Source organism: Dermacentor andersoni, chromosome 10, assembly GCF_023375885.2.
Source record: "Dermacentor andersoni chromosome 10, qqDerAnde1_hic_scaffold, whole genome shotgun sequence".
Classification (NCBI taxonomy): domain Eukaryota; kingdom Metazoa; phylum Arthropoda; class Arachnida; order Ixodida; family Ixodidae; genus Dermacentor; species Dermacentor andersoni.
In genome coordinates, this window is record NC_092823.1 from 139,721,991 (window position 1) to 139,735,147 (window position 13,157).

A 13,157-nucleotide genomic window follows, 5' to 3' on the forward strand; every position below is an offset into this window, starting at 1 on the left:
GCTCGAGGTCTCAGTAGCCGAGCGGCAGACCACACCGTTCTTCAGCCTCCGACGAACCGACGAGCGACCCACGAGTTATTAACCACAAGTCAACAAATACTACAGGACCAACGTCTCGAAATAACACAATACTCTCCCCTACACAAAGTTATCAATAAACTCCAGGTAAGGCACTGGCGCCGCCTGCAAACGGGCACTACCCACACTTATCTCGCCTACACGCAATCTCCCAGACAGATATACGTCCCGGACATGTCCCACACAACCAACGCAACTATACAGCGACACTCGCGCACATAACACACGAATGCACCGACCGTCCGCGCAACGCAATCCCATTAATCAAAAGACTAGCGCAAATAACAGGGACACAGACAGAGAAGACGACATGACGAGCGCTCGTCCTGTCGTCTTCTCTGTCTGTGTCCCTGTTATTTGCGCTAGTCCTTTGATTAATGATGACACACCAACTAGCCCAGCTTTCTGCCTTGGACGCAATCTCGCCCCGAGTCACAGCACACACACTCACTACGTCGTCTTGGGAGGCGAGACTCTCCGAACTGGACCTGGGAAGCCAACTGGCGACCCTCGACCAGGCCCAGCGAGCCACGATCACCAGTGAAGCCCTGTCAGAGGGAACTACCCTAGAATTAACCGCGCAACGGTTTCTGCAATAATAAAGTTCCATCCTCCTCCTTCTCTCAGGATCGACTCCAGTTGCGTGGTGTTCGTCCTTTCCATCTACTGTCGGCATGTCGTCCAACATTTGTAGTCATTTTATCACTGCTACAATGCTAGAGTCATAATTATTTCTTATTGTGAACTGGACATGGCTGGGCACCATTGGCGATAATCGCGGCATTAACAGCTTTTCGCAAATACGATTCTCTGTGGTCGCCCTGATGACCATTTCCTGTTGCGAACATCTGCTTGAGAACAAGTCATGACTGGGAAATTTTGCAGCAAAGTGTGCCGTTATTCGCTTCAAAGAGTACTTAAGTGAGTAACGGGGCTGTCCTGGCTTTCAAGCTTTCCGTCATTTCTAATTGCAGAGCGCACCTACAGCTTTCGCGATGGCAAGTGAGGTATAGCGTTGCTATTTCCCGCATGAACACTGGTGCTTCGCTGTGTGTGCCGGTGTGGACGCAGTGCAAAGAATCAAATATGCAACACCGGGGCACAGCACTCTTCTTGTGGTCCTGCGAGGAATCGTTAATCTTGAAATAAAATATAATTTTGGGTTTCTTTCGTTCCAAAACCACGATCTGATTATGAGGCAAGTCGTAGCGGGGTGCTGCGGATAAATTTTGGCCAACTGGCTTTATTTAACGAGTACCTAAAGTGCACTACACGAGCGTTTGTGTATTCCGCCCCCAGCGGAATGTGGTCCCAGCGGCCGAAGCGTTTTCAGAGACAACACTGAACATATGTGATCTAGTTTGCAATGGGCACTAGACGCAACGCAGTTTTATGAAAGGTGTGGAATGTGTCACTTACGTAACGGTTTTAATTTTTTAACAAAATCTTTTCAATATGCGCTCCTTGTGTTGGATTAAAACGCTCATGAATAAGCTTGCTTGATTTGTGCGAACAGGTGCAGCATGTGGACTGCTTATTCAACACCGAACTGCCGTTCTTACCAACTTCTCTCCTGAAAAATCTCTTCAAACACGTATAAGCATTTCTAAATACCGGTGGCATCATCCACACTATTCAATTGTTTCGCTGCATTCATTAGGCTTTAACAGCTAAGGCCCCAGATTTCTCCTTACCTAATGTCTTAAGCTGTGCTGCAGACGTTTGGAGCGACAGATCGATAATGCCGCTTACAGTGCTCTCTGTGTGTTTGATCACTGGTTGTCACCCCCCCCCCCCCCCCCCCCTTTGTTTTCCAGGTCGGCCGACTGGTCTTGCAGGCTTCTGGTCAGTCCAACCTCAAGAAGGTTTCGCTCGAGTTGGGTGGAAAAAGCCCCCTTATCATCTTCCCTGACGCAGATTGTGAGTGCCTTGCTTAGGCCTACATTTTTAAAGGTCTTACCTACACTCCCGTGTTTGGCATGGTATCTGTCTGGGTCAACCATATCTTGAAGCATTTATGTAAAGGTTATATGTGCGCCGAACGGAATTACCAGTGAATGGACTTACGACACGTGCAGTTATGCGCACTTATGTGTTGTGTAGCAAAAAAAAAAATCCTGCATAATACCTAAAGATATAAGGCAGGCTCACAGGTATATCTAAAGCAGACTGACCGTTAACGAAACAGGCGTGAGGTGAATTACGTTGTCATGGTGCACGGAAAGCTCTTACAATTCCATTTGATATTCACGAATACAACCTCTTCGAATCGACCAATTCGCCCAGCTAGTCCCAACTGATTGCAGAAAAATGATGAATAAGGTTCTGAATTATTACATGAGCCGTTTTGGCAATGTCTGCGCAAGTGATAATATCGTGTATTACAATATCGAGCGTCATCATGAAAAACTTCTTTTACAGCGAATCTGTTAGCCTCTCGGTGGTCAGCATTTTTCGTTTCCGCGTCCACTCTAAAAATTTGGGCCGATCCCGGTGGCCGTGCAGGCCAGGAGCAGTAACCCCGCAAGGCAGAGGCTTCAACCAGTCAGCAAAGTGAAGCGAACAGTGCGTACATTCTTTGGAGTCACGCATACAACATGCAAAACAGCATACGTTTCAATAAAGAACAAGCACAATACCAACATCCCAACCACAGAATTGATGACAAGGGGCTTCTGGCAACAATGCGAAGCGCTCCCCGCATGCGTTTCCCGTTGAATGTGGCTGTTGCGCAAGCTGCCGCAGCGTGAGAAGTGACGTCCTTAGCCTTTCGTATGTGAAATAACCAGCCCAGCAATGGATTTCCATGTTGTTGCTGCCCCGCTATGGGCGGCGGCGTGCTGTTAAAACTATCATTACTGCCATTACTCCAAAGCAATAAAGCATTGCATGCCCCCCTCAGCAGTTGTAGTTGTGGTTTTGAAAAGCTTGTTTGGACCGGCTTGCACTTTTGCAGGGCCGGGATGGCGAGTCAGTGTTTTCGTAGAGTACTGGATAACACTACGAAGAACACAAAGTAATAACCTGTGGCCTGCATTGCAAAGTTCGTGAAATCTTTCGATATCCAGTCTCTACACCTGTTTAGGAGGCTGGCAGATCACCTCAGCGCATTTATTAAAGACTGCATGCCCTTAAAACTGGGCGTTTGACTACCTTAACAAGGAAAAAAAGATGTGCCGTTCTGTTGGACGGATGACTGCGAGGCTACCTAGAAAGAATAGGTGTGTTATCTCATCTTAACCATTCCTTTGACTTACGAACATTTCTTTATTATTTAAGCCTTATACTGTTGCACTACACTGCGTAACAGGAGCTACTCTAACCTGCGCAAACCCTACGCTAATAAGCTCAATCGATGCCCTTTGCAAGCAAGTCGAGCGGACTTGTTGATATGAATCCACAGCTGGGCGTAGCGCAAGGAAGTACACAAAAAGGGGGGAAGAAAGACACGAACACAAGCGCTGGTTGCTTTCCTGGTAGCCACGAAGGTGGTCATGGAGCAACCCGCCACAAATCGGAAGGCAGGAACTCACAGAGCAGGACAGGCACATTCCTCGCAGCATAGAATGGAGCCACACCATCTGCCTTCACCACAATCCCCCCTTCCCTTCTTCCCAGAATCAGAGCCTTAATAAAGATGACTCATTGAGACATGCACACAGACACAAGCTCCGCAAAGGCCGTTGATCGAAAGGCCCCTGTGGGCTTCCTGCCTTGGCACTACTTGCAGACTTATGTTCGCAAAAAAAAAATATGTATTGCCGTAAGAATAGGCATTCGCGGCTAGCCATTGGGCATAACCATACAAAAATAGTGGGATGGCGATTCAGCCTCTAGTTGAAGTCGATCAAACACAATGAAAGGCGAGTTGGGGGTGCGAATCGAAGGGATGAAGTGCGCATTTTGTTACACAGTTTATCCTACATCATACAGAGCGACTTTTGATCGACGTCAACTAGAGGTTGAATTGCCCACCAAATTTCTATCATCCATTATCGTCATGGTGATTCCAATAATCATCATATGTCAAGCATCATCATCACCATCATCATCATTATACTCGTTATCATCAGCGCGACTGTCAGAAAAAAAATTATATGGTTCGTCGATTATTATCATCACCAGTTTTGGCACATCTTTATTCTGCACTGTTTTCGAGATAGGCGTAGCAAGAGGCTACACTCTTTAAAAAGTTTGCACCCTTTGGGTCGTATCTTGCCACACAACAATAATCGTCATCTGTCTTTTCCGCATTTCCTTTATTTAACGCTGCGAGCCCGGTACTTCCTAGTCACGAACGGCTGGCGCGTTATCAAATTGACACAGCCTTTTTGACAGGAAAGAAGCGAGCGCCGACTTTTCAAGAGAGGAAACGCAAGAAAGGCAGATGACGATTATCGTTGTGTGGCAAATATACACCCCAAAGGGTGTAAACTGTTCTTAGAGTGTAGAGGCTAGAAACGGGCATACGGAAAAGGGTCGGTAATATGAAAAGTTTTCGATTCTGGGTACGCAAACTTATCTGGGTACCCAAAGGGACTAGGGTGCCTCCTCCCCGCCCGCCGTTCCTTACAGGGTGGCGACAACCGCGTCGTCTGCTACAGCAGGCGACATGCTCAATCTCACTTCGCAGTACCGTGCATCTAGAGCGGTGACGCGTGGTGGCGGAGGAGGTGCGCGTTTAGGCACCCTAAACGTGACCTTGCAATGCGCCACGACTGCCTTGCGTTCTTTTGTACTTCTTTGGGTTCTTTTGTATACCTCTCACGCTCTTTCGTAAGCTCAGCGGTTTGCGGTCACTACAATGCGTACGAAAAATGTAATATTCCCCAATTTTGCGTGGTTTACGTAACTTATGTAAAACAATGCGGCGGCTCCGGCCACCCGCTTCAATCTGAACTTGGGCGCTGCTTTTGTAGAATTCACTTTGTTCGTAGCAAATGACTATTTCAATGGATTTTGCTTAGTCTCGGGAAACTTCCACGACAGATTATTGTGGATAAATAACCTTGTGGAGTGTCTGAAACAGCTTCTCGTTTCGAATGCTTTCGAATGCTGTTTCGAAGTGTTTCTCCGAGCGTGAAAGGAGCTCGTGAATGCACCCAAAATTGCCGCGCGACTGGTCGCTCGAGGCATTTTGCGTATATACGCGATCTTCTTTCATGCTCGGAAAAGAGTTTTTCATGTTTCTCTACAATTTTCTCCTTGACACTTTTCATCTAATTATAATATTTGTGAAGATCAATATTTAAATGAGACTATAATTATCGCATTAGGCAGAATAAAAAGTGGGTTGAGAGTGCGTGCGTGCGTGCGTGTGTGTGTGTGTGTGTGTGTGTGTGTGTGTGTGTGTGTGTTTGGAACTACCTTGGTCAGACTGATTACCCTTATGAAGGCAGGACCACACTGATAGAGACAGAACTTTGTTCGACTAAGGTTCCTGACAAGGCCAAGAATCTTTGTCGAACAAGGGTGGTAACAACCATGCGCAGTGCCTCGGGGAAATGCATGCGACAGCATGACAATGCCTTCTTTTCTATTCTTGCTCATGCTACAGCAGGCAATTAACCGCCATTAAATTATTAATCGAAAAATTGGACAGTTAGAATTGCCCCGCACGCGGCAATACTAGTAAAAAAAATTGCCTACAGGGCTTGTCGTATGGGTGCTGTTGGCCTGCGGAGAGGGGGTGTGGGCTCGGGACTTGCGGGCAGGTCAGGGCAGCTATCTCTTCCCTCACGATATGGCGTAGGCCGCCACCAGGAGGCGTCATATACACCTCAGGAGTAGTGTTCCTGTATATGCTCCCGCAGGGAGCAGAGTTGCGCATAACTTTTCCGGCGCCGCTCGCACCGCTATTGGCCGAGCGCGAAAAATGATGTCAAATGATCCGCGCCGCTGCGAAGCCAACTTTACGGGCGCATCGCCGACTCATGCGAACTCGTCGTTTCCGTCAGTACCATCGCCATTGCAATCAGTGGACCGTCGATCGTGCGTTCAGAGGAGCAGCTAGAAGCTCTTGCATCTTGAATCTTCTTCTACTTGCAGATTTGCTGCTGCTAAATAGTAAGCGCTACTAAATAGTAAGGACTAATAGTAATAGTAAAGAAAAGTAAGCTTTGCTTAAAATGTGCGCATGTCAACCTTTGAAATGCGCTTAAATCTGTGTCTGCACCGGATGTATCGAAAACGTGCAGCTGTTGTGAACGATGGTTAGTGATAAATGGCGCTCTGTTAACGGTCACTGACATAACTGCAGGTACGATAGCTCTCTTGGCGACGGTCATTAATCGGCTGGTTTCGGCAGCCAAAATGCGCTAAGTGTCCACCTTACGTGTGTGAAGTTTTAAACACTCTTTAAAACATCTCTTGCTTTCTGTCCATGATAAGACAACTTCATATGCATGCTGAAAATCATTGCACCGCTTTTTGTGGCAACGTACTGCGCGTTTTCGAGCGAACTTTGGAGCTGTTCGAGCCACGGGAATACTTTATTTTGGGGAATCGAAGGCGGTCCTACCCCCTATTTGTACGTTCGTGTGTGTGTTTGTATATGCGTGTTTACATAGGTACATACAAAGTTTCGGTTGGTTGGAAGCCCACCCCTCCGGCTGCACGAATGACTCGTTCGAGCGTGGCCTGTATTAAGAAGTGCCCTTTGCTAAGCGCCTGCGAACAACTGGCGCTTATAGCTCGCGACCACTAGAGAAAAAGGCGGAACACCGCGCGGCATTTGGCTCCTGCGCGCGCGAGGAGTGGCTTCGCTGCAGAGCTGGATCACGGCGGCGGACCTATGCGCAACTCTGCTCCCTGCGGGAGCATATACAGGAACACTACTCAGGAATAGAATCACTGGAAAAAATTTCAGAGTACCGCATTCGTTTTCCCCGCGCCGCCGACGCGTTCATTGGCCCAACCATGCCACGTGACTTTGGGGTGTCCAAGCGCCGGGCGGGCCGGCTGAGTTAGAGCGCAGGTTCCCTACGTTTATTTGTGTTTCGGTTGTTGCGCTCGCGTTTGACTGCAAGGAATTCATGCCTGGCTGCTGCGCCTTCGGATGCAGCAACCGAACCGAGTCTGGAAATACTTTTTTCTCGATTCCGACCGGGAAACATGACCGAGAGCGTCGCTCTGCGTGATTACACGGAATCGGCCGGGAGAACTTCAAGCCTAAAAAAAAAAGAACACCCGCGTGTGCGAGGTATAAGTACACCTTGCTTGTGCTTTTCGGCAGTGTTTTAGAAGATATTTAAGCGAAGTGCAAGCGGTGTTAGCGATGCCACGAAAATAGGAGTTCATTGCAAGGATCGTTCGCGTCTTGCACGCTTGACGCGGGTACACGTGTACGCGTTTGTTGCTCAACACACGCGGTTATTCGGTGGTCGTGGCACGCGAAGGCACACTTGTCGCGCGAATATGCCACGTCCTCACGTGCACCAGGTACTCGCATTATTTCTCCGCGCACGTGAGCGCGCTCTCGCCTAGTCACTCGACCCATATGGCACTTGTTTTTCGCAGACCGTGACAATCGCAGTCAATAAAAACATGGTCAGTGCATGTCTTGCATCCACATAACGGCCGCTTTCTGGTAGAAAAATAGAAATGGGTTAAATGTTAGCAATCCATTAAGCTGCGTGTTTTCGGCCACAAGCGCGTTTACATCCCAATTGAGCTAATTGTCTGTCAAGTATTGGTGGCGGAGTAATCGCACTCTCCGAACCGGAGGGGATGGGGCGACAACAAACCCATCCCGCGTGCGTTTAGTGAGGGTTCGACTGCTGACCGGCGATAAGGTCCACGCCTGATCGACCGTGAACCAGAGGCATGAGACGGCAGGCGACGTACAACACACACATTCAATTTAATAAAATAAAATCACGTCAGAGACATGATGGAAAAAAAACAACATACAAACTACCAGTAGTGGGTCCTAGCTCGCGGAAGGCGTGCGGGTCACACAACGCACGCCCTGACGCCACTCGCACGACACTAAGCCCACCACGTGGGAGCTATTAACACTCGCGAAATAAGAAACAAAATACGCGACAAAAATGAAAAATACACGCGACAATAAATACGGCAAACACTACACTAACAGAAAATACAAAAATAAACACGCGATGGCTAAATAAATGAAAGATTAAACGCGATTAAAAAAATACAGTCCGGCGGAAAGTTCTGAGAGCGGGCTGGAACACGAGGCTTAACTGTGGCGTGCTTGCCGAGATCCCGGTCTGAAGAGCGTAGGGCTGCTGGTACCTCGCTGCCGAAGATCCTGACGGACTTGCACCGTCTGTCGGTCGAACGGCGAAGACTTCGGCCTGGAGGTTTCAGCCTGCCGACCACATCTTCAGCTGTCTCCCGGTGCACGACCACCCTCCTCCGTCTTCCAAGCCACTCTGCCGCTCCCCGAGCTGCCTCGTCCCTCCGTCGCGCTCAGGCGACCCACGTGACCAAACGGTCGGGCGAGACGGGAACAATGGGAACCGCTCTCCCCCCATCGCCGTGCAAGCGGCGCTGTAGCTGGGGCGGCACTGGCGGCCATCCCGAGAGGGACGCGGGCATGCACTCTGTGACATTGTCTTACTGCGTAAACTTCTAAACCTTTATAACGGTTTCTTCGTCTCTTTAGTTGGGTCTTTCAACTTATTATTACAGCTATCTTCCATCTTTTTCTTGTTTCACATGTCTGAAACAGGGCTTCATTCAAAAAAGCCCTGGGAGCCTCCTTGGGTAGCCCAGCGTTAGGGTGACCAACATCACACTTCTAACCATACAACAAACATTTGCAGGATCACGTTTGTGCTGAAGACTTTGAGAAGCCTAGAGTGGATGAGCATTCCACTTATCCTTTGCTCATTTATACATACGCATTTTGAGGCTGAAACCAACGGACTGGTAATATTCACAACACATGGTTCAAATTCTGAGCTTGTAAGCCCCGCACATGCAATGAACCGAAGTCAGCATACATATTATGTTTTATGTTGAAATGCTACGGTGCATACCCAAATAATGTTGTGCTTGATGCATAACAAGAAATAATAAACAACAGAACACCAATTAGCTTTAGTTTCACTTTGCCACTATGCATGTTACATAAACCGCTCTAAAAACACAAGAATTTTATACATCGCCCATGTAACGTAGAAAAAGAAGTGTGGCGTCACCAGCGGGCGTTCCTGCCTTTCTCTTTTTTTTTCACAGACAGCAAATCTTGGCAGTCTAAGTAAACAGTCATAAATAAGTTGAGAAAAGTAGCTGCTCATGAACGCACTAGACAGCCGCGTTCATAAATCGCAAATTAGCAAACTGTCGCTCATTATCAGTGTACAGAAGTACATATACGTTGCTGTAATCACGCACATGGCTCATATTGGCCTTGCACAAGATTTAGTGCACCAAATGGTCATCGAAGTTGGTTTTTACACCTGCTGTGCACAGACCGTCTTACGATCATGGCCAAACACCGGTGCGCACACGGCAATCGCATGTGTGTCGTGCGTATACGGCGGACGAAGTCACCCGGTAGAGTCGAGAACGCGCGGTATCCGATTACAAACTAAATTAAATGTATCCGATTTAGCTTGTGAAATTATAAAATGAATGTATACGTACCTGTGACACTGTCAGGTGTTAGTTTCGTCCTGCTTGGAAACATTCAATAGAAGCTGGCGGTGGTCCACGATGTTCATGCCCAAAAGCACAAGCTTGCCTCATTGCGGCTCTAAGTGACGAAATGTTTCCTTCGTAGCTCGCTCCGCGGAAGGGGAAATAACGCGTGCTCCCGATAAAAGCGCTAGGGTCCATTCTAGCCAGCCTAACAGCGCTAACCGGCTGCCCACAACTGTAGCACAGTTCCAGCAGTAAACACGATCGGAGTGCAAAACAACCACCGGCTGCATTACTTCGCACAAAATAACATTTTCTTTCCGTTCTTAGCAACCATTATCTCCAGGCACAAAGTATCTGTACTTCAGTCAATACTCAACCCGATGTGTCACCGAATATCAAGCTCTTCCAACACGGCGGCCTTCCCGCGACGCAGTCGGCTTGGAAGGTATATGGCGGTGGCCGCTCACTGTTGCCAGTCAAATCCCGACCTTTGCGGTACTCTGAAATTTTTTCCAGTGATTCTACTCAGGAGGGGTTGACGAAGCTTGGGCGTGCAGTTCCTCACGGATGATGAAGCGAATCAAGGCACATAGTTCGCTGTCGTTGGAGACCTTGAAATCAGATGTGTCAGGGTGTAAGCAGAGCATATGAAGCTCATCGGGACGCTGACACGTACTGATGATGTCTGCGACGGTAGTGGGGTTCAGCGCTACAAGTGCCTTTAATGCCACCGTCCGAATACCCTTGAGCAGGTAACGCACACGGTAACTCTCTGCCATCGAGGTGTTCACGCGGCGGCTGAGGGCGAGGACGTCCTCTATGTACGAAGTGTACGACTCGCCGGAGTGCTGAACACGCTCAGCAAGCTTCTTCTTGGCGATATCGGTGCGGACAGACGAGTTCGCCAAAATCTGGCGTAGGTGGTGTTTAAAGGTGCTCAAGTTGACGAAATCGAGCTCATGATTGTAAAACCAAGTTTTTACGACGCCGGTTAGGTAGAAGGCGACGTGAGCAAGTTTTGCAGATTCGTTTCAGTGGTTAAATTCACTCACGCACTCGTATAGCTCCAGTCAGTGTTCAACCTCGTCGTCTGGAAGTCCAGCAAACACCAGTGGATCCTTCAGAGGGGTCGTGACCGTCCAAGAAGGGGTTCCCGCAGGAGCAGGCAAGGTGTATGTCGTGGTATTAGTCTGCTGGTCTTGGGACATGGTCGAGGGCTGTTGGTAGACGCGGCGACCCGAGCGGAGCTCCAGAGATGTAGCGTAGGTGAATGTGGAGAGAGACTGGAAGTGAGAGGACGAAGAAACTGGACAACACACTCCACCACTTGTGAGAAAGTTTAGGAAGCCAGTCCCTTTTTTATTCTCCCGACTGAGAGCCCCACCACCAGGCTTCAGACGGTGATGATGAGTATGTACAGGCGAGAATATGAAACGTATGAATAATTCTCACAATATATATATTTTGTAGAACTCCTGCTTTTTATATGTGCTGTCTGTTGCGACTATAATTTCGGTGCAATTACTCACAATACACGACCGGTGACAGTTGCTCCTGCGCAATACATTTTAACAAAGGACAGCGTCATTGAGACTTTTTGCTGGCGGTTGCATATGTACAAAAATAAAAAGAAGGTTCTTGAATGACAAAATTTCATTAAAATATTTGTCCTCGACTTGTTAATTTCATGGTCCTTACATTTTTCATATCAGTGACATGCACTGATGTGCTGGTTTCGAACTGATGTAGTTACAAAGTTCGTGTGATATTTTCTTTACTTATTGAATAGACAAAAAACATGGAAGCTTTGATATCAGTTGTTTCGGGTACTATTTTTGGGACAGACGAGTATGTTCCTTTATCAAAAAATTATATTTTACTTGTCTTGACAGTGCGTAGCGTTTAAGAATTCGTTTTAAGAATCTTTGGCAATGGCAATGCAGTTATTCATGTATTTCATCCCTTGACAAATTTTATAAGGACGAGGCCAAGCTACAAGGTGAGCCCCCCCCCCCCCCCCTCCTCGAACGAAATTTCTTGCTACGCCATCGACTAGCGCTGATGACCAGTGGCTACGCCATTGGTCATCAGCGCACTTGGCGCTGCCACCTGCAGTACTTTGCTTGCGTCATCAATGCTCCGTGAGCCGCCGTCCGCACCAATTCATGTCGCCGCAGCACTGTCGTTTGTACTGACCTGATCAAGTCTCATATCATTGACAATGACACCGGGCTGCGTGGAGATTAGCAAATGGTACAATGCTTGCGGATACTTAGGGAACTCCGAAAGGAGTTCCTGTGTGATTTTTTTTTACAATACCGCAGATCTTACGCAGTGTAGCCGTCCATGTAATGCAATAATACTGGAACTACGATGTTTGCACTTTAAAGGTCGCATGTTTCATCATCGTCGCCGTTATCACGCCATGTTATTCATTATGCAGTCATCTTCGTCGTCTTATGCCGCTGTTGTCATAATCATACTTCGTAGCCAACACCATCGCCATTGCCTGGTGTGCCTTTTGAGAACTTTGGAAGGCGCAAAACACCGAGACAGGGGACGAAGTGTGGTGAGTTAGGCGAATAATTGTCACATTAAATTGTCGAGACTTCGAGAATTGATTGTGCGCAATCAGACAGCTGAGTGCCCTGAATAAGCACGCATTCATTTCTTTGCGGGAATCCATTTGGCCCAGTGGACCTGGCCGCCAACCTGGCGCACGAGGCCGTGTTCTGGAACCAGGGCGAGATCTGCTGCGCCGCCACGCGGGCCTACGTGCACACCGATGTGTACGACCAGTTTGTGGCCAAGGCCGTGGAGCTCGCCAAGAAGAGGGTGGTCGGGGACCCATTCGACGAACGGTGCGCACAGGGTGCTCAGGTATGTCCTTGATGCAGAGCCGCCGCTTACCGGTGGCTTTCTGACGGCTTTGCAACAGTCCGTCGAATTCAGCTGGCGGACTACTACTCATCTGTCAGCTCGCATGCAATGGTCGAGAGGCTGGGACCAAAGTGTGTGTGTGTGTGTGGGGGGGGGGGGGTATAATTACAAGAGCCCAGCTTATACCACCGCAAGAGCACTTACACGCAACACTTTCTCATGCTTAGTGATTTCTCTGCGCAGATCGACGAAACCCAACTGGATCGTATCCTTGGCTATATCGAGATAGGACAAAACGAGGGTGCCAAGCTACGCTGTGGTGGACGCCGGCTCGGCACGCGCGGGTTCTTTGTTCAGCCAACCGTTTTCGCAGACGTTGAGGATGACATGACCATCGCCAGGTACGCTAGCGCTAAAACGTATCATTTAGTATGCAGGTTACAGTTGGCGCAGCTTCTAAATGGGTCTGTGATTATCGACAGACTGCACCATTGCGCAGGGTTAAAGTGAGGTGGCGATGTTGTAGTTAAACAGCGCTTTTTTATCGCGCTGCCCCAATTTTTTAAGCGTTGCTTTCCTTGCCA

General features: G+C 48.4%; 1 protein-coding gene across 1 annotated transcript in view; it reads left to right on the top strand.

Annotated features, from left to right (window-relative positions):
- Window positions 1–13,157, top strand: part of LOC126545207 (aldehyde dehydrogenase, mitochondrial-like) — a 153,274-nt gene that overhangs the window by 89,651 nt on the left and 50,466 nt on the right. Inside the window, exons 7-9 of the mRNA XM_050192968.3 lie at window positions 1,896–1,998; window positions 12,389–12,573; window positions 12,817–12,974. Of these exons, the coding sequence (XP_050048925.2) occupies window positions 1,896–1,998; window positions 12,389–12,573; window positions 12,817–12,974 (446 nt within the window). The remainder of the gene's footprint in view (window positions 1–1,895; window positions 1,999–12,388; window positions 12,574–12,816; window positions 12,975–13,157) is intronic.